Source organism: Acipenser ruthenus, chromosome 33 (assembly GCF_902713425.1).
Source record: "Acipenser ruthenus chromosome 33, fAciRut3.2 maternal haplotype, whole genome shotgun sequence".
Classification (NCBI taxonomy): domain Eukaryota; kingdom Metazoa; phylum Chordata; class Actinopteri; order Acipenseriformes; family Acipenseridae; genus Acipenser; species Acipenser ruthenus.
This window is the reverse complement of record NC_081221.1, coordinates 9,380,135-9,402,063: the sequence shown is the minus strand read 5'-3', so window position 1 is coordinate 9,402,063 and position 21,929 is coordinate 9,380,135. Positions and strand designations below refer to the sequence as shown.

At 37.4% G+C, this 21,929-nt stretch overlaps 1 protein-coding gene across 1 annotated transcript in view; it reads left to right on the top strand.

Annotated features, from left to right (window-relative positions):
- Window positions 1-21,929, top strand: part of vat1 (vesicle amine transport 1) — an 81,859-nt gene that overhangs the window by 17,593 nt on the left and 42,337 nt on the right. Inside the window, exon 3 of the mRNA XM_034055711.3 lies at window positions 6,192-6,362. Coding sequence (XP_033911602.1) covers window positions 6,192-6,362 — 171 coding nt within the window. The remainder of the gene's footprint in view (window positions 1-6,191; window positions 6,363-21,929) is intronic.

The following is a 21,929-nucleotide window of genomic DNA, read 5'->3' as shown; positions in this document are numbered from 1 at the left end:
AGAAAGGGTTAACTGAGTTCAAGCGTGGGCAAAGCAGGACAGATGAAGAAAATGAGCAAATGAGGTTTACATCAGGACTGGCTCCTACTTTTTTAATGAATTTTTCATGAATACTCCCACTAATATACTACAGTGTCAGTTGAACAATAGTGCATTGTTTCATCTGTAGTGGTTGCCTTCCTATTTGTTTACACAAGCACATCTGTATCCTAAATTCACATTCCATCCTGCAGCAGCATGCTTAAAGTCACAGCTGGAATGCATTTGTTTTTTGGTGGATCTCTTCTGATCTTCCTCTAACCTTTCCCTGAACTGCTTACACTCTTTGCTTAAAGGTCATATTATTTCAGCCTTTCCACTGCGCCTAAATACATTTCTTTGTAAACCTGGTCAGGGCAGTGCTGATTTAAGTATGGAACAGGAACAGAATAGCATCCATATTGAATGTCAATCTGTATCGGGTGATGATAGGGTTTTTCAAGTTTGGTTTAGTAAGGAATGCAAACTAATAATTTCCTTTTGACTGGTGTAAGATAAGACTGTGATTGCTGCAAAGTAAATCGAATCAACTGTGACCTAATTGTGCTCTTGAGTATTATTTATTGCTACTGTACAGTAGTGACTCTGGACAAGAAAGGGTGGAGAAAAACTATTGACATTTTATACTCTGTACAGAACCACATTTAATAGAAAATCTAGTCGAGGAGAAAATAATCTTAAACGTGCCTGCAGCAGGAAGCAGGTGGCATAATATTTGTTTTCTTAATTGGAACAGAACATGGATTACCAAGTTTTTGTCCTCAAATCATTATTTGGGTACAATATTAGGTAAATTGTAAATTTCTCACCTTTACAAACAGAATTCTAGATAACGTTGGCTGACGTTTTATTTAGAAATACTTTGTAGTCTTGGATCAGGCCACTTTTTTTTATTTTTTTATGAATATCACTCGAAGGCAGGTGTAGTACAGATTGCTTTGGCACGTGGTCACTGACATTAGCCAGGATTTATTTTACCCTGGCTATATAGGCAAGAATTTCAAATAACTAAATAAGACTTGCTTTTGAGTTAAACATGTCCTTCCTGCAAAAGGTTATCCGTATAACAAACTACATGATGTGTAACAAGATAAGGCTCCTTAGTCAGAGTATTGTGTAATACAAGCAAAACAATTCAGATATAGTGGAACAATTCATTCACAAAGAAATGAAATAATGTATTATACCCAGGGATATATATTAAGGATTTGTAATCTAGGTACTGGCTTTTATTTTAACAGAAAAACAGCTGATGCACTAGTTGTCATAACACTTATATTTCAATTATCTGAAATATCATAACTCAACAGTAACTTCCAAAAACTGTCATTAAGACTTCTGTAGTAAAGTACTGAAATAATATTGTTTGAGTATGTAATACACTTAGTATAACTTTCTGAAAAACTCTGTCCATTCTGTAAAATTGCAAGGGCATCTTCTACTCATGCACTCCATTTTTAATAACCTTTGCTTAAACATCTGTTATTCATATAGTTTTACAGAAAGACATTTCATACAGAAATCGCAAAACTCTTGTATGCTACAGTCTTCAAAACCACAAGCACAAAAGGGCTAAAACAAAACGATCAACAAATACTGTACATTTAGATAGTACATTATCACAGTTTTCAGACTTAATTTAACATGTTTTGACTAGATGGCAATATAAAGAAATGAGCTATCATCTGCAATAAATTCACTTTATTTAATTTAAGCTATTGTGTTATTTTATATAGCCTACTGTTTTTAACAGCTTGAGTTGCTACGGCATCAGTGAATTGAAGGAAAATCCAAAATTTTCACTGTGTAAATCCAATTCTAAATGGCATGGACAGCCTGAGAAACTGAAGCTCTGGTAGAAAACTTGGTCAGACCCTAAAATCCAAGCAGAACTGGACACAACTACCCAAAAATATATACAGTCTTTTGTTTAATGCTGACATTTTGGAGAACCGTGAAGAATTGGGTAAACTGCGTTCTCCTACTGTAGGCATTCAAGTAATGTATTCATTTAAATTTTGCAAAGTGCTCCCCCAGTGTTTTTTACACAGCAATATGTAAGCATCTAAAACATGCTATATTAAAAACTGGAGCAATACATCAATAGCTGCCATCATTCAGTATGCCTTGCAGGATATTGTAAACATCCGGTTCACACAACAAACGAGCGGAGTGCACGTGCAAACTACATTGTGAACACAAACGATCTCTGTCCTGGAAGAAATGGAAAGGGGCCAAAAAAAAACAACTAATTTTAGTTCGCATTCAAACAAACTCCGTTCTTTTGCTCGCAGATAAGTTTGGACAGCAAGCACATTGATATGTTGTTTGAAACAGACCCAGTGTGAATGCAGCCTTAGAGTGCTTGACCCCAAAAATAAAAACTGTCAAAATTGAACCCCCAACCCATAACAGAGGCTGTAATCTGAGGCAATATAGAAAACGGTGGAATACAGTTTCTCTATTCTTGCAATACAGGCATTTGTCTTCAGCTCCAGGCTGAATAATACACAGAGTTAGTAGCCAAAATGGTGTGTAAAACTCTCCACTGTAAGTCCCTCCCCTCCACCCCATTCGTTTTTGAAGTGGTAACCTATACAGACTTCCAGGCAAGGGTAATCGAATGCTCTACACCTAACCATCCATGCCATTTTGTGTTGGGGAAAGTTCCTTAAGTTTTTGATCTTGCACCCAATCCATAGAGTTCTTTCTTATGAGTCTCTCTCTCTCCAAGCTGTAAGTTGTAGCTGTTCCCAAACTGCTGTATCCTGCCTGGAGTTTCACTGCTCTGCTGTGCTGCTGGTCTGAAATTGCATTTCCAACACTGGGAGCTCTGACTACTGCCCCCGTGAAATTCCTTTAACAATGTCACACCCTCTCCGGACAGAGCAGCATGCAGCTGTGTTAAACATACCAATAAACCTCACTGATTTTACTCCCAGCTGCTCAGCTAGAAGTTCAGTTTTTTCCAAGCTCGCGTTTCCATATCTATCAGGTGGGCTAACTTTGTGACTCCTTTTAGACAATAAAATAGATATAAAAAATAAATAAATCGGACTGTAAAACTGAATATGCCAGTGCAGGATTGGGCACCAACGGTTGTTCTAAGATCCCAAATCGGCCCTGGGAACTAAAATCACACCCAACTTTAAATAACCTCAGCATTTACCATTTCCTGATAAAATGTAGGCAAAACAGAGAGATTGAGTTTTTCAGGTTCGCTAGAAACTGCTGCTTGTCAAACCCCAGTTTCCCAGCCCTGCGAAGAAAGGAGAAAGCCAGAGCCCTCCACAGGAGGGATTCGGGACGGTACAGCAGCCTCTGAATAGACTGGTCTAAAAGCTTTGTTCTTTATACTGCAGAAATCCAAGAGGTTACATTTACAGAGTTGAACTCTGGCCAAGTTTTCACAGACTCCGATAAACAATCTTGAACTACCTTACCTAACGTAACATTAGGTAGCCCAAGATTAGTGCTAATCGGGGTCTGTGAAACTGTTTGTTAAACATTTGGTTATGTTTATGAAGGATTTTAAAACAGTAGACCTAAACGTTTCAGATCAGGAAATAAGTGTACATCTAATTGCATTGAAATGTCACTTTCTGCCATAGGGCAGTGTGGCAGAGCAGAGGTTCTGCGTGTGTGTTTGTGGCGCTTTTTTTTAACCATGCTAGTACAGTAATCTGTCATGTATCCAACTGCAGTAGGACCAGAGTAAGGGTGGCTATGTAAAAAGGTGGATAAATGAATCCTGTTTTTAAATACCATTATACACAGCTGTAACAATTACTATATTCACATAATTATTGTTTTGAGATTCAGCTGTTATTAGGGAGCTCCCCTGAATCTTTTTTGTTTAGTAAGATACAGGGTATTGCTGCTTGTCACAGGGTAGCTGTGTAGATGCGTGCATTCGCTGCTGAGTGACAGGCAGGAGATTGAGACGGAGGCTGGAGTTGATACGCCCCGCAGGCGAACAGGATTTATTTAGGTATCAACACACTGAACAGCTCATGTGAAACTACAAGCAGGGCACAGAGCACATACAACAGTGTACATAAACTTTGGTAGGATCTACAATCCCTGAACTAATCTTCTCTGTTCAATAATAAACTAACGTTGCTGAAGAGATTGATCATGGCAGATAAACGGTTAGGGCGGATATGTGACTGGTGGATACGCGATGGATTACTGTGTTTTAAAATACAAGCATTGTTTGTCTTTGACTTGTGGCTCCTCGCCATATGAAAATGTTGGTAACGAAGTTTGGCCACCCCTGCTCTATACAATCGATGTGCCAGAGAACTAACTCCATAAAATCACCATTAAGAACTGGGGAGATATGAGGGTCAGAAATAGCAGCAGGGCTTTGAGAATGGACTTGTATGCCAGAGGCAGTGCTCTGTAAAACTGCAGCAGGATGGTCTGTCAGATCATCGTTGTTACGTTCTCATTTTCATGGAGTTGGCCAGATGTGGATTTTCATTTGACTGCTTATTTAATTTCTATTACATTTTAATAGTGTAAATAAGATCGAGTGTGTGGTTTCTCCACACCCCCCCCCCCCAACGTGCTGTCTTAGCTGATCAGCGATCTGGGGAAACTCTATGGCCTGTCGCGCTGCAGCACTCTTGCAACACAGTTTTTTAAAAGCTTTGCAGTGCTGTGTTTTTTTTGTGTTTTTTTTTGTTAAGGTAAAATCCACTGTACATATTAATTGAAGGTTACATTTGGCGACCTGATTTGAACAACCCTGTCTTGGTGGACTACACCACACATGGTGTGAGTGTAATAGCGCCCTCCTACTGACCCAGCTGCAAACTCTAAACAAAGTGGAGGTGGCGTTAGGATGGCTGGTATGTGTTGCACACACATGAGTGGGAGGATATGTGGCAGAACAGAGGCTCTGCACGTGTGTGTGTGATTGTGGCTGGCAGCCATCTTGGCAAAATAGCAGCGTTCGCAAAATAGCAGCTTTACAATTTCATTCTCAAACCCCAAGATTCAAACAACCTTTATACACACAGCCTAGAGAATGTATTTGCAAAGGAGATGATAGACAGCAGAGCATTAAAAACAGATGGTACGCAATACTGCTGAGGATGATTTTGATAAAGCACTCCATAAGCAGCTTGCTGGGCATGGAGAAGGCAAAACTACTGTATCAACAAATGCGTACAGACAAAGGTGATACAGATTTCAAAGTGCAGGCGATTTTTATGAGTAACATTTTAGGGTTAAGCAAAGTTTGTTTTCAAGCCAAAGGAATCTGAATGACTGAGCAAACTGCACAATTGCATTTTGTAAAATTGTTTTCCTGGTTTTTTTAAATCCTGTTTTTTTTTTTGTGTTTTTTTTTGTGGTTTTTTTGTTAGTTACATATTGCATTTTCGCCCCCATGTCTAAAGCTTTTACACCTTTTAAACCATACAAGTATTGCATCATTATGCTATATCCTTGTATTTGCCAGATTAAGGGTGTAGATAGCTGGTTATACATGTATTAACCATTGAAAACTCGTATTCAGAATTATGAACAACCTCTATTCCCAAGATTTGTAACTGAGGTTCTACTGTATAATGAGAGATTTTATTTTTCTACTTTTTTTCATCTGTCTCATGCCTTGAATCCAGTTCATTGTTCGGAGTGAAGTATCGACTTTCTATCATCAGCCTGTAGAACATAGTTTCAACACCTAGCCATTTGAATACATAGGGCTTTTTGTTTTTTTGGCAACAATTTGTCCATGTGGAGCACTTTTAAAACTGCTTTTATTCAGCTCTTTTGCCAACATTAACTCTATGCATACCTATGATTTCATCCATTCCCAAGGAAGTTTTGAAGCGATTTTGGATGTTGAAATTCCTACTGAATGTTTGTTTTGTTTTTGTTGATAACCCTTCCTAGTATTAGACTTTTAAACTCCTAGTTGCACCCAAGTATCGATTTTTAACTGCAATTCTATCTGCACTTCCAGCCTTGCCCTTCTGGTCCATGTTACTGCACTGTGCTTAAAGTATTAGTCAGGGTTAACTATGTTCACTCATTTTAAGATTCAGACTAATTTTGAGCTTTAGTTAAACAGGTGACTGTAGATATTTTAATTGATTTAAACAATCTATATGAAATTTCTGAATTGTTTTCCTTCAAAGGTGGTGTTGGAATTGCTGCCACCCAGCTGTGCCAAACGGTGAAGGATGTGACCATCTTCGGAACCTCCTCTGCCTCCAAGCACGATGCCATCAAAGAGAATGGAGTCACCCACACCATAGACTACAGGACAATGGATTATGTAGATGAAATCAGAAAACTTTCTCCCAAAGGTATGTCCTAACGCTAATGGCTTTGTCAAGCATGTGTGCCATGTATAAATCCCGTTGAAGAATATAATGCCTTAAATGTTGTGCAAGATCTACTTCTACACCTTTTTTGTATTTTTTTTTTTTTTTGTTTGTTTTTTTGGTTCTTTCGTACTTCTCCTAGCAAAGATAGATAGTGCTAATTTTAAAATGTGTCATCATGCATTGTTACTGAAGGAACATAATGCTGTTTCTTCAATAACTCCTGACTGCAAATGTATGGAAATTCAGTTTTGATCTGAAATCTAGTCTTATCCAACTTCATAGGTTTGAAAAACAGTTTAAAAGTCAGTATACAAGATGCAACATGTAGCTTATTGTAGCACTGAGCTAATGCAGAGTGCTGCTTCTAGAATCTTTTAGAATGTTAACACCACAGTGTATTCTGGCTTTTTGGATGTCATACAATAATGCAGGAGTTTAATTGTACAGCCCCCTTATTGCTAGAATTGCTCAAATGAAAGATGCTGTAGTTTGCTTGCTTGGGCCATACCTTGAAGGGTTGGTTTAATTGAGAAATACCAGAGGGTCCAGTTATTCAACCAGCCAGACCCTCCATGTGCTGTAAATGAAGCTTAAATTCTATCGATCTTGTTTGAAAGTAAACCTGTATTCAGTAAGCCATGCAGAACACCCAACTGCATCTGTTTTTGTGCTTTAAAGCAGAGAGACTTGAACAAAAGCCTGAATCGTTCTCTTGTCAATTTTTTTTTTTTTGTGATTCGAAGGTAAGTCGACCCTGAAAGATCAGAAAATGGACTTCAGTACCTATGTTAACATACTATACTAACTTCCTGTAAGGCATTTTGCAGACTGCACCCACCCCTTCAGAAAATTAACACCAACACAATTTTTTGGGTCTTTCTCAACCGATTGTTCATGAGGCAACCTAATTTGTTTTTGAACATTAATATACAATATGTTTTACACATCTAGTGTGAAACTGATAAATGCCTGCCATTTTATTTCCATTACCAGAACTCAATCGCCCAGAAGCTTCTCACACTCACTTTCCCAGTTACCAATCACTGCTTTTTGCTATGACTTGTGTGTTTTCAGTATCTTCCCATACATTACCTCTTCAAGTGCAGCATTTGAAGTATCTGCTCAAATTGATCAATTTTTTCACGAATACCATTAAATATGTAATTCAGCTTCATCATGTGTACATATTTGATATAGGAATACGCAAAACCTCTGAAATCATGGCAGTACTTGACAAGAAATCTCACTAGACCCCAAAATGTTATCTGTTTTCTAGGAATGATGAAGCCACCTCTTGTTATATTATGACAAGGAGGGGGCATTTTATTGCCCTTTTTTACTACGACCCTTGTTTACTAAGCTTCTTGGTAACACTGAAAAAATAATTCCCATCTTTCAAAGTGTTTTAATAAGCAACACATTCACAAGTGCAGCTGTGCCGCACATGTTATCAGAGTGGAGTGACTGATTTAAGATGTTTGTTCTCGTGCCATTAACATGTTTCAGTAATGGATCTGCCAATGAATACAATATATTCACAGTAAAAAAATAAATTGCCAGAGACCTTCATTATGCAAATATACTCCCCCTGTATTTGTCATGAATATTATGTTAACCATCCTACAGCAACCTAATCAATTGCATCCAAATTGATAGATGAATTTTATACATGTTGTGTAATATAACAATGACATATAGTAAGCTTACGTAGAATTAAAAACATAAGAATTTATGAACGAGGAGGCCAGCAAATCTATGGTTGTATGGTTCCTAGAAGCTGATTGATCTCAAAACCTTGACAAGTTTTATCTTCAAGGATCTGTGATTCTGCCTCAACACCATGGCCTAGATATCCCCCGCCCCACCCCCCACACCGCTCTGAAGAGGAAGTTTCGCCTTTCCAACTGTTTCCTCTGGTCCTGGTTTCTGTGCAGCACTTAAAGTATGCCTATATATGGCTTAACCCTTTTATTCGATATCATTGCAGTAGTAGGTTGTGTTATCTAGACTGTTTGTTTTGTAATTTTGATTTTAGAGGGATAATTAAGTAAATTTCCATTTCTCCTTTGATAGTTAAATCCACTACAAGTTAATTTTGAAATATATTGCGTGTGCGTAAAGCCATTAAATGCCTGGTTTAATAATTTTGTCAATGTTATTGTAACAAAGCTTGTGGTGATTCAAGTGCTGGACTTTTTGCTCCAGTGTGTGTGTGTATAATATATATATATATATATATATATATATATATATATATATATATATATATATATATATATATATATACACACACACAGTGCCTTGCAAAAGTAGTCAGGCCCCTGACCAATTCTCTCATATTACTGAATTACAAATGGTACAATGAAATTTCGTTCTGTTTGTTTTATTTTAAAACACTGAAACTCAAAATCAATTATTGTAAGGTGACATTGGTTTTATGTTGGGAAATATTAAAGAAAAATAAAAAAAACTGAAATATCTTGCTTGCATAAGTATTCAACCCCTGTGCTGTGGAAGCTCCCAGTTTACACCGATGATAGAAATTGCCCTAACGAGGACACAATTACCTTACCATTGGCCTCTACCTGTGAACCATTAAAGTTGCTGTCACATTTTATGGACAAAAACCCCACTATTGAAGGATCATTGGTCAGGCTGTGAATCTGAAGGAAAATGAAGACCAAAGAGCATTCTACAGAAGTTAGAGATAAAGTAATACAAATGCCTAGATTAGGGAAAGGGTACAAAATAATATCCAAGTGTTTGGATATCCTAGTGAGCACAGTTGGATCAATAATCAGGAAGTGGAAGCTGCATCACACCACCCAGGCACTGCCAAGAAAAGGCCGTCCCTCAAAACTCAGCACTCAAACAAGGAGACTTGTGAGAGCAGCCACAGAGAGGCCAACAATCACTTTGAAGGAGCTACAGAGTTCAGTGGCTGGGAGTGGATTAATGGTGCACCAGTCAACCATATCAAGAGCTCTGCATAACACTGGCCTGTATGGGAGGGTGGCAAGAAAGAAGCAGTTACTCAAAAAGTACCATCTGAAAGCATGTCTGGAGTTTACTAGAAAGCATGAGAGTGACCCATGTGGGAAAAGGTTTTGTGGTCGGATGAGACCAAGGTAGAGCTTTTTGGCCAAACTCTTTTGGCCTAACACTGCCCATGCCTCAAGACACACCATCCCTACAGTGAAATATGGTGGTGGCAGCATCATGTTGTGGGGATGCTTCTCATCAGCAGGGACTGGGCATCTTGTTAAAATTGAAGGAAGAATGGATGGAGCAAAATACAGGAAAATACTGCAAGAGAACCTGCTTCAGTCCGCTAAAAAAAACTGAAGCTTGGGAGAAAATTCACCTTTCAGCAGGACAATGATCCCACGCACAAGGCCAAAGCAACATTGGAGTGGCTCAAGAACAAAAAGGTGAATGTCCTACAGTGGCCCAGTCAAAGTCCTGATCTCAATCCCATTGAGAATCTGTGGCACTATTTGAAAATTGCGGTCCACAAGCGTCGTCCAACCAACCTGAACAACCTGGAGCAAATCTGCCAAGAAGAATGGGCCAAAATCACTCCGACACTGTGTGCAAAGCTGGTACATACGTACCCCAAAAGACTTAAAGCTGTTATTGCAGCGAAATGTGGCTCTACCAAATATTAATGTGTGGGGGTTGAATACTTATGCAAGCAAGATATTTAAGTTTTTTATTTCTTAAATATTTCCTAACATAAAACCAATGTGACCTTACAATAATTGATTTTGAGTTTCAGTGTTTTAAAATAAAATATCAAACCGAACGAAATTTCTGTACCATTTGTAATTCAGTAATATGAGAGAATTGGTTAGGGGTCTGAATACTTTTGCAAGGCACTAATTATATATATATATATATATATATATATATATATTCTTTTTGCTTTGTGAAATAAATGAGATGGGAGCTAATTAGAGAGGTCATACATGTCGTTTAATTTTGAAGATGACCTGTCTGTCCTACTTTTACAAAAAAAAAAAATACACTTTGAAAAGAGATCATCAATAACAGGAAATGCACTTCCTCAAAATAAAGAACAGAGTTCAGTAAATGTTAACTATGCCAGCTCTCCTAGGAGTTCAAAATCCTGGTGTTTCACTTTGTGACAGCTCTATACAATACAGTAACACAATGTACTAGGACCAAAAAACACGGAAACCTGCAACAGGCTGGAGTGCGATTTCATATTTAATATAAACAGTTATTGTCTCCTGCCAAGGACACATACTCAGCCAGGGATTATAGTGGAGACAGGCAAACCATTTGTATATAGAGAGAACTGCTTGACTGATAAGAATTGCTAAGGACCTTCTTTAGCAGAGGTTATTGAGTATATTAATCTATGAATATGGAGGCTGCGTAGTGTATATAATACATTTATTTTACTTAAGCGGTCCAAAATTAAATCATCACTGCTGTATTTACCTTATGTGCGTGCACAGAACATACTGTAGAGTGGTCCGAAGTCATTCAAGTTTATTATAAAGGCAACACAAAGTAAAAAGCTGGGGGAAGCTCATTAAGCAACATTTTATGGTCATTTTCAACATGTAAAACAGAAACATGCATTCAAATCACATCACTGTTTGCAACATTGTAACTAGTGACTTTACAAAGTAATTGCCCAATGCTATTATGATCATATTTGAAGCAATGTAAAAATTGTATTAATGATTCTAAAGTGAAACTTATCGTTCACGTAGATGTTTTGAATTGACTGTCTGCTTTGTTTTTTTTGCTGGATAAACCTGTTGTGATTTAATAGCATGAGACATGTACATATTTCTGAATTAGATCGCTTGCATGTGGTTTGCAGTTCGTGTCCAGCCCTTGCCTTTCCATTCAATTCAGTGGGCTGAGATGCCAGCTCATTACAGTGGTACCCTGTTTTGTCCCACGGTAGCCCCACCATGCAAAGCTTGATTCCAGGGCCCCTATTCTTACCAGCAACACTACAATGCCATGACTTTCAAACAGAGCAACAACATTATTAAATGTGTTGCATTTTACTACAGCAATCTCAAAAAAACAGTGACAGTTAGAAATTAACCTTTCATGCTTTCTTCAGTTGAAATAATCCTGTTTTTGGAAAATGTGGTGCACGAATGATATCTGCCAGTCAAACGTCCCTGCGACATTGTTTTATATTAGTTTCATGTTCAGGGAAGAAAAGCTTCTCTTCCCTGATACTATTGTGACAGGCACGTTCAAAAGCAGACGCAAGTCAATAATACTGAGGTTAGGATACAGGTCCAGCCAGTTGTAGATGTACTTGAGCATCACGAGTTCATTCAAACATGTAGCCCTACACGTGTGAGACACTAGATGTGTTGCAACACATTAAAGGAATAGAGCCACATAAGGAACTTTATTTGAATTTTAGTTTTGATTTCACGGCAGATATGGACATAAACTTGCGCATGGCTTTTAACCCCAACACTTTGTTTATTCTGTTTATGGCTTGTGGCAAAAAATAGCACATTGACTAATAACTAGGGCTCGACCCCCTTTTTTTTTTTTTTTTTTTTTTTTTTTTTTTTTTAAAACCTGCAATTCAGTCCTAAACCTCCAGATGTCTGTGTAACCACTCCAGCTAAACTCCTCGAAAGAATAATCAAGTAATCGACCCATAATTCTGGCCAATTAAACACCCCCTAATGAGGGACAGTTATTGCCATTCTAGAAATTGATGTGTTTTAAAGAAAAAGCTTACCTTGAGACTTGCTGTTTTAGAACAAATAGATGCACCAACAAACTCAAAGCATTTCTTTGAGATTGCACGCAGCAATATCCACGTAGTGTGCTGCACACTGATGGGTAGAACTTATTTTGAAAGCCGTAATGTTAAATTCATCAAATGTATAAGTTGCAGAATTAAATATGTACGGAGCATTGGTATAAGAGTTGGACAGCACAGATGGCAGAATTAAACAAACGGTGTGTTAAAACTGTCTACTAAGCTTTTGAACAATTGAGTTACTACAACCCTGATCAATGTAGAATAAAACCATGTTTTTTGTTTTGTTTTTTTTAATTAAACCAGCTCAAGTTTCTGAAAGCAGTAAGGATTTTAGACCCACAACATGCTTGGATAAAGAGCCCCTTCCGTGTAGATTGTGTTCCAGGGTTTGAATTCTAGTGAACTTTCTTTGACCAAATTTTGGAGAAATGCAGAAGCACTATTTCCCAGTTTGTTATTGCCAATTCTGTGATGCGGAAAAGTATTTCTTCATATGGACAAATTCACAGAGCAATGTCAATCCATGTGAAAGAGGACCGTGTTATTCAGCTAATGATGCTTAAGTTTCTTTCATGCAAACATAAGTAACACACTTCTGGGCTTCTTATGAACAACCTTTTTATTTTTTTAAATTATATTCAAAGAACAAAACCACTAAAAACAAAGAAACAAACACAGCTTGCATAGGTTACAGAATCTATCAAATGCCCAGATTCCAATAAATTGTTATATCTATACTGTTCAGGGATCAGTGTCAAACAGGAAATTAAAAAAAAAAAAAAAAAAAACTTCTGTTGACCTAAATTATATATTTGTGCACAGTGAGATCCAGATATCAAGAAAATGTCATTTCTTTTACAGAATGATGTGTAAAAGTGTACCGGTAAATTAAAACCTATAAATGTATTTGCACCTATCTTGCACTTATGAATTATCTGAAATGTTGAGAAACAATTTTAAAATCCTGTTTTATATCCTACGTATTCACAGGGATGCAAGGCAGTGGTGTAACTTTGGTTTCAAAAGCGGGGCGGGGGGGGGGGGCAGGCAGTTTCTGTTTCTTGGGCATGCATGAAGATTATTCAATCTAAAATAATAAAATATATTAGTCCAATTTAAAAGATCCAAATACATTCTTGCAGCAATCATTCAAAACAATAAATTGTTGGCACAATGTTGTCATGAGTGTGGCAAAGTCATATTATTCAGTTGCTTCTGAGTCATGGAATTACAAAGCTATGACTTAATCTTCAAAGTGCACTAAAGCTCAGATCGGAGCCTGAATCCAGAATTGGATCCCTTTTAGTACAACCAAATGAAATACTTAAGATAAATACAGCTGTGCTACTAAAATGATGCTGGTACTGTATAAGAAGTGTTTTTTTAAAAAGTATTTTCAGCTTTCATCCACTTAATATGCAGAAGTAGCTTGAACCTCAAACCGCAGTGTATCAACGATAATGTAAATAACACCATGCTCCAGGCAATGAGTTGCAAATGTGTTGCTGTTTACAGGCAAGAACTCTGCTTGTCATATGATGAATATGACAATGTTCGTTTTGGTAACTGTTTGTTTATTCGTTTAAAAATGTTAAGTAAAATGTGACCAAGAGTGAGTTTTTGAAACGCTGATCAATAGAAATGCAAGTGTCTGTGCGATGTATTTAAACATGCAAAATAATTTTAGAATCTGTAATATGATTAATATTGTGTAAAAATGTCTTGGGTAGAGTTTTTGTTGATGTCTATTTATTTGCACAAGGCACAAAGGTCATTTTGCTGTTTTGTTTACTGTTTCAATTTTAAAATGAAAAGCGGATACAGCAACGTAGTGCATCCTCCTCCTCCTCCTCCTCCTCTTTGACCATCAGTTTGCCATTTTTCCCCAACATTAATGTGATCTCAGGCTGTGTACAAATGTGTCAGCCGGGGTCTTTAAACAACACACCATGCATGTTCAGTTCTCATTGGTCAGTCTTCCTAGTTAAGGTGTGTGTGCAGCTCCAGGATTGGATTAACATTACGGATCAGTGGAACCTGATCCAGATCCTCATAGTAAAACACCATTTCCTGATCCAGATCCTGGGTCCAATCCCATTGACATCTATACTGACTAGTGATAATACCAATGAATTACCGTGAAGTCTTAGCACACACTAAAAAAAAAATAAAAAATTAAAACGCACCCTACACGAACATTGATTTGACCCATAGTCCACACTGCACTATTTACATGAGCTAACGTTAGCAGCAGTGTGAATGCCACAGAAGCTGCAGGGCAGTTTGGAGACCTATAAAATTAACTATAGGCTAGGTAGTTGTTAGGTTAGTTTAGTTTAGTTTATCTTTATTCTGATATTTTAAGTTAGGTTAATGTTGCTGCGGGGCCATGAACAGGTTTAAGTTAAACACCAACTCTAATAACATTTTGTTCCTGTTATTAAGCCCTGGTATTTGAAGGCAGAAGCCTGTCTAACCAAGTAATAATGTTAAACACATTGAACAAGTGTGTTGACTTTTTGTTTACATTTTAACAATCACATTGTTGAATTATTAAACAGATGCATTTTTTCAAACATTACTGATCTGATTCACTTTTTTTTTTTTTTTTTAAATCGGTCACAACTGTAGCCGTCTGTCTTGAGCGAAACTAATATTTAACATTACTGCGTTGTCACATGCTGCTGTTTCAGAATTTTTTTACTTTTTTGTTTTGAAGCAATGCACTATGCGTAAGCTTTCATTTTTTTGATTGCTGTCTGAGTCTAAATGCCACTGGATCGTAGCTCGACGTATGTGATCCAATGAAACCGCACAGGTTGTACAAAATAGTTTGCCACCAGTAGAATGCAAAATTATTTTACACGATCTGCTGCAGTAATTGTAGATTATATATTGTTTTTTCACCCCCCATTTTGGACACTCACAAAATGTTCACTCTCTTAACAATATCAGTTGATCTCTTAGGATACTAAACCTGCCCCGGATGCCCATATCTACCAATCAGTGAGGAGGGCCCAGAGTGGTTATTGGCTGCAGTTAAGTGTCAATCAGTAAATCCTGTCCAGTTTTTTCTTTTTGAAATTGAAACAAGCTTTATAATCGCATCAGGAACCTGGACCGATACACAACTTAATTGGATTTAAGTGCAGGGCACAAGTACACAAAATAGACAGTTTTCACAGCCGTGAAATGGGTAGGACCTTTGTAATGTACTGTGTAAGGTGAGTCCACGTGGGCGAAACGCTTTTCCTGAGCACTCCAGTTAAGGTGACCAGATTTTTCAAAGCTCAAAACCGGGACACATTGTTAAATTAAATAAGACTAATTAAATTTAATTATAGGCTATTTTAATGGTTATTTAAATAGCCATCCTCTAATTTTATTTATTATATTTAAGCAGCCAACTAATTTCAGTACACTCCTGGTTGTATAATTTGTGACTTGGTTTAAGTAGCCATTTTGTGTTGTACATATTGCATACTTTTTATATTGTTTTAATAATACATTTAAATCATTAAATACATTTACGTTTTGGCATTTTTTTTATTTAACTCTCTGCATCAGGCTCTCTTTATTGACGTTGTTGATGTAGTTGAACCTGGTGGATTCAGATGCTTGCAACCTCTCGCTGCTCTGTCTGGTGTCTGGGCTAAATCCCGCCAGAACTGAGCAGCTACGAAATGACTGATTGCACACAATTTGTAGATTCATATTCAATAGTAAAAGCATGCTTCTGTTTATTACAATTTCTGGTGGGGAGTGCAGTACATTGTGTGACACGGTACAGCCACCTATAAACATTATATGGTTTTATAGTACTCGGTTTTACTGGTTTAGGTTGGCTGTGTGGTCCAGTGGTTAAAGAAAAGGGCTTGTAACCAGGAGGTCCCCAGTTCAAATTCCACCTCAGCCACTGACTCATTGTGTGACCCTGAGCAAGTCACTTAACCTCCTTGTGCTCCGTCTTTCGGGTGAGACATAATTGTAAGTGACTCTGCAGCTGATGCATAGTTCACACACCCTAGTCTCTGTAAGTCGCCTTGGATAAAGGCGTCTGCTAAATAAACAAATGAGAAACTAAACAAAAACACATGGCGCACTAAGGCATAAGCACGTACTCCTGTGTTAATCACTATGAAAATAATGTTCTTGATTACACGGTTACCTTTTTTTATTATTATTTTGTTTTCACTGCAGCTGCCAAACTAAAAGCGGTTGTTTACGTTATTTTGACAAAGCGTATTTAGAGTGTCCCGCTACACCAAGTAGCTAAAAACTGGGACTTTTTAAAGATTTTGAGCAAAATATCAGGACACCGGGACTTTTGGGAAAACAACTGGGATGTCTGGTCACCCTAACTCCAGTATGCGACGCATTTTTGGTTGCAACTTTAGTATATAGATTGATTAGGCCTATACATGTATGAAAGATATTCTGCATATCTTGATTGCGATGTGGGCAGTAAGTTGATTTTAATAATAAATCCACATCCATGTATGAAAGAGATATTCTACACATTCAAGTATGGAGACGCAAAATAAAATTATCAACCAGAGTCGTCGCTGTTAAGTTCAGTTGTAGGAAAGGGTAGGCTACCTCCTAATATACCGTTTAGGAAAAAAGGACGATATAGTTGTATTTGCTGAAGATAATGAAAATCTAAGTGGCTATGTAGTCCATGTAAAGTTTTGATTAAAATGTAACGCCAAAAAGTGAAATGCATCTCCTGGAGCTGTGCGCTCTAGAAGGGACTGCTGATTTCGCTAGTTGGGCCACGTAATTCATAAATTAACCAACAGCAATTAAAATAAATAAATAAATAAATAAATAAAAAAAATAATCAAATTTCAGTGTGAATAGGCCATAATGTTAATGCAGTTTTCAAACTCTCTTTTTTTCCCCCTCCTTTGGACAGTGTTGATGGATGATGCTGATGTTGAATTTAGTTATGTTTACAACTGGACATTTGTCAGATTTTACACAAAACAGGGCAAAGGCTAGTGACGGCAGGAATATGAAAATAATATTAAAATTGGAGAGTGCAAGATTTTAAATACCAATGTATTTATCAAACGTGTCTTAACAGATTTGTTTGAGGTTTTTTTTATATCATGCTTTTATCATGCGTGATAATTGTCGTCAATTTGCACGATAATCTGTCGGTTCGATCTACAACCACTAGTTTCCACTTCATGATTAAGCGGGAGGAGGATGTAATGGACGGTTGAGTTAGTAATACTGACATCAGCATAAGACCTGTACTTGCTTCTTGATTTTAGAGAGCTTGCTCTTCAGTTGAATGGTAAGGTGCTTGTTTTTTTAACCGTATGATTAATTCCTTACACTGTATGTATCTAATTACCTGGGTTGCTAGTCGCATCGAGACCCCAAGTATTTTTTTTGTCATTTTATTATGATTTTTTTTTTTTATTATAGACCCACTGTGGTGTTCAATGGCCAAAGTACTGTTAAATGCCAATTTTGATACCCTGACTTCTGCAACGCTTTATGGGGAATTCAGTCATGGCTGAAATAATAATGTACAACTTTTGTATGTCACAACAGTTTGGGATACCAAACAGTAATTATTTAACTTTAAAGTATTTGGATGCACAGAATCAAATCTCTTTGGAAATACACATTTGCTTTCTATTTGGCAATGTTATTCTAAATCCAAAACAGTCTGCACTATAAAAGTTTGTCAGGTTACTCGTCTCTGTGTAATTGTGTGTGCCATTTAATGCTTAAAACATAATTATTAGCCTCAAGATAAAACTAATAACTAACCATGATAAACTTCTCACATTTCTTACTTTTTGCAATTAAGAAATGTGTGAAATTGATCTGGATGTGCTCTATCAAACACCGAAAACAAATTCATGCATATTACTAAAATGCAGTGGTGCCTAACAGAGTGGAAATCTGCGCAATTGGAATCATGCATTTGTACAAATAGGTGGATGATCATTTTAAAACTAGTCCGGCTGTAACCTTTGAGCTGCTAAACCAGAAATTAAATATTTAAGGCCTAGGAATGCATCGTATCGTTGGACAACTATCGATAATCAAGCCTGTGCATCGTTTTTGTGAAATCTGCGTTTTCAACCATAACATCAGCGTTTACATATTGCATCAAGTTATATTTTCCAGTGTAACTATTTCCGATTAATGGAGTTGACATGCAAATAATGGTAGTAAAAAGACACACAAGCTTAGAATGAATCCCCCAGTCCCGATGGTAGAACATGTACCAATGTCTTTGCTGGTAGCTGTCCAACATCATAACTATTTACAGTTTTGCTGAATTAAGGCTCTTTTTAAATGTTCCTTTTAGCACCCAAGTCGTGCTAATGACTCGTGCTGTTTCCAAATCAATCTTAATAATTCTCAGGAGCTTCCATTGAAATTATCATAAGTTTTAGACGATCCTCACGTAAACGAGAGCGTTTGCTGGTCGGCACGCTGTTCTGACAGCTAAAACCCTGTTCTGCTGGTTCACAAGATACAGGTATCGTAATTGCAATTGCTGCAAGTTCTGTGAAAGCAGGAAAGTTGTCAGAATAGTTGTCAATAAAAACCTTGTAGGCCTCATCCATGGTCTTATCCATGATTTCTGAGCATGTGTTTTTGGCTGAAAGTCAATAGGTAAGATGCTCTGATATAGATTACTAAATCGCTCCAATACCAGGGCGTGCACAGTGCTATATGGAATACGGACAACTCTGCGGCTTTTTTGGAGGATGCAGGGAGCAGTGGAACCATTTACACGTTGCATTGGAACGGGATGAAAGACGAGATGTGAAATCTTGTCTTTCACATCTGTATTTTAGAAACGCACTGCTGTTATTGTTTTGCGTTTTCATTAAAATGTCCAGCGTATATGATGCAGAATTCTGCGTAAATGCGACCTCTGGAGCTGACACCCTACAAAACTTAAAACAAAATCTGCATTTATTCATTTGAACTACCCCCACCCCCCCCTGAATAAAAATTAAGAGGTATGCTGTTTATGCTGGGCAGATTGTAAGCACGTGCCAGTCATCGCTTAAATTTAAAACAATGTGGACACTATCACATTTAAAATATAAGCCACGGACAACACTGTTGCTAAACTGGTGTGGACAGTGATAACATTTAAAATTTGTTTTATTTTCTCGATTTTGTTACTCTGACTTGTTATGGATTTAAACTTTTTTTTGCTTTGACCCCCCAACTGGTACAAATCAACATGAAATAAGGTAACATAATATATTGAATTACTGCCGTATATGCATAAACTGATGTAATCAATTTAATATGCATAATTTTTTTAATTGTTACTTGCAATATTACACAGTAATCCATAGCTCCACATGTATCACTGCTTGTTTTTGTTTTGTTTTTACCCTTTCAGAACGTCGATGAATCAGCTTTTTTTTTTTTTTTTTTGGAGAATATCAATAGTGAAAAATTAGACATCGCCCCAGCCTTAAATATTTATGTACAGTGATTTAGAGACGATATATATAGTGTTCTGCGGTTTTTGGTTTATTCCGAATTTTACTGAAATTACAGGTTTTTGTTTTTTTTAACTGGACGTTGGTTTTTACTGATTTTATACAATTTTTTTTGTCTATTCTAACATTCACAAAGTACCAGTTAACTTAGGGGGAAAAACGTGGCTTCGCACAAATTCTGCTTTATCATACATTCCAAGGACATTATTAATCGGAAACGCATCATATTCCGTGTGTGTGTGTGTGTGTGTGTGTGTGTGTGTGTGTGTGTGTGTGTGTGTGTGTGTGTGTGTGTGTGTGTGTGTGTGTGTGTGTGTGTAGTGAGATTCTCCCACCCCACCCCCCCCACACATTTTTTTTTTTTTTACCAATGAGCCTTTTAAAGATTATTGGATAATCTAAATTGGGAGAAAATACAAATAATTGTCGATTTTACTAAATTGTTACAAAAATGTGGATGGATAGATAGATAGATAGATAGATAGATAGATAGATAGATAGATACAGTGCCTACAGAAAGTCTACACCCCCTTTCAAAATTGTCAACTGTTGCCTTATAGCCTGGAATTAAAATGCATTAAGGTAGCGGTGACTGAGCCTACAAATAATTGGCCATTTCCAAATTGGGGACAAAATAATAAATAATTGGCAATGACTAAATAAAAAAAAAAAAAAAAACATGGAACACTAAATATATAATACTGTTAAATTAAATTCAAGATTTATTTGTATTTATTTATTTTATATTGATGTATTTTCATGTATTCTGCATACTGTTGATGTGCATACACATTTAAACATTTCTTTGGACCCTTTTAGTCAAATAGATTGTCTCTATCAATATTTAAAATACACACACTCGTTGGCTTTCTTACTTTAAGCAGTCCAAAAGCATATGTAGTGTGTTAGGTATACAATCTATTTAAGAATCTAGTCTAGTCGCCCACCCGGGGACATCAAATGTAAGAAATTATATATATATATATATATATATATATATATATATATATATATATATATTACTGTGCAAAAGTTTTAGGCAGGTGTGAAAAAATGCAATAAAGTAAGAATGCTTTCAAAAAGACATGTTAATTGATTATATATCAATTAACTAAATGCAAAGTGAGTGAACAGAAGAAAAATCTAAATCAAATCCATATTTGGTGTGACCACCCTTTGCCTTGCACAGTCAGGGATTTTGTAGGCATATAGTCAGGTGTATGATTAAACAATTATACCAAACAGGTGCTAATGATCATCAATTCAATATGTAGGTTGAAACACAATCATTAACTGAAACAGAAACAGCTGTGGAGGAGGAATAAAACTGGGTGAGAAACAGCCAAACTCGGCTAACAAGGTGAGGTTGCTGAAGACAGTTTACTGTCAAGTCATACACCATGGCAAGACTGAGCACAGCAACAAGACACAAGGTAGTTATACTGCATCAGCAAGGTCTCTCCCAGGCAGAAATTTCAAGGCAGACAGGGGTTTCTAGATGTGCTGTCCATGCTCTTTTGAAGAAGCACAAAGAAACGGGCAACGTTGAGGACCGTAGACGCAGTGGTCGGCCAAGGAAACTTACTGCAGCAGATGAAAGACACATCATGCTTAGTTCCCTTCGCAATCGGAAGATGTCCAGCAGTGCCATCAGCTCAGAATTGGCAGAAAACAGTGGGACCCTGGTACACCCATCTACTGTCCGGAGAAGTCTGGTCAGAAGTGGCCTTCATGGAAGACGTGCGGCCAAAAAGCCATACCTCCGACGTGGAAACAAGGCCAAGCGACTCAACTATGCACAAAAACACAGGAACTGAGGCGCAGAGAAATGGCAGCAGGTGCTCTGGACTGAGTCAAAATGTGAAATATTTGGCTGTAGCAGAAGGCAGTTTGTTAGCCGAAGGGCTGGAGAGCGGTACACGAATGAGTGTCTGCAGGCAACAGTGAAGCATGGTGGAGGTTCCTTGCAAGTTTGGGGCTGCATTTCTTCAAATGGAGTTGGGGATTTGGTCAGAATTAATGGCCTCCTCAATGCTGAGAAGTACAGGCAGATGCTTATCCATCATGCAATACCATCAGGGAGGCATCTGATTGGCCCCAAATTTATTCTGCAGCATGACAACGACCCCAAACATACAGCGAAAGTCATTAAGAACTATCTTCAGCGTAAAGAACAAGGAGGAGTCCTGGAAGTGATGGTATGGCCCCCACAAAGCCCTGATCTCAACATCATCGAGTCTGTCTGGGATTGCATGAAGAGAGAGA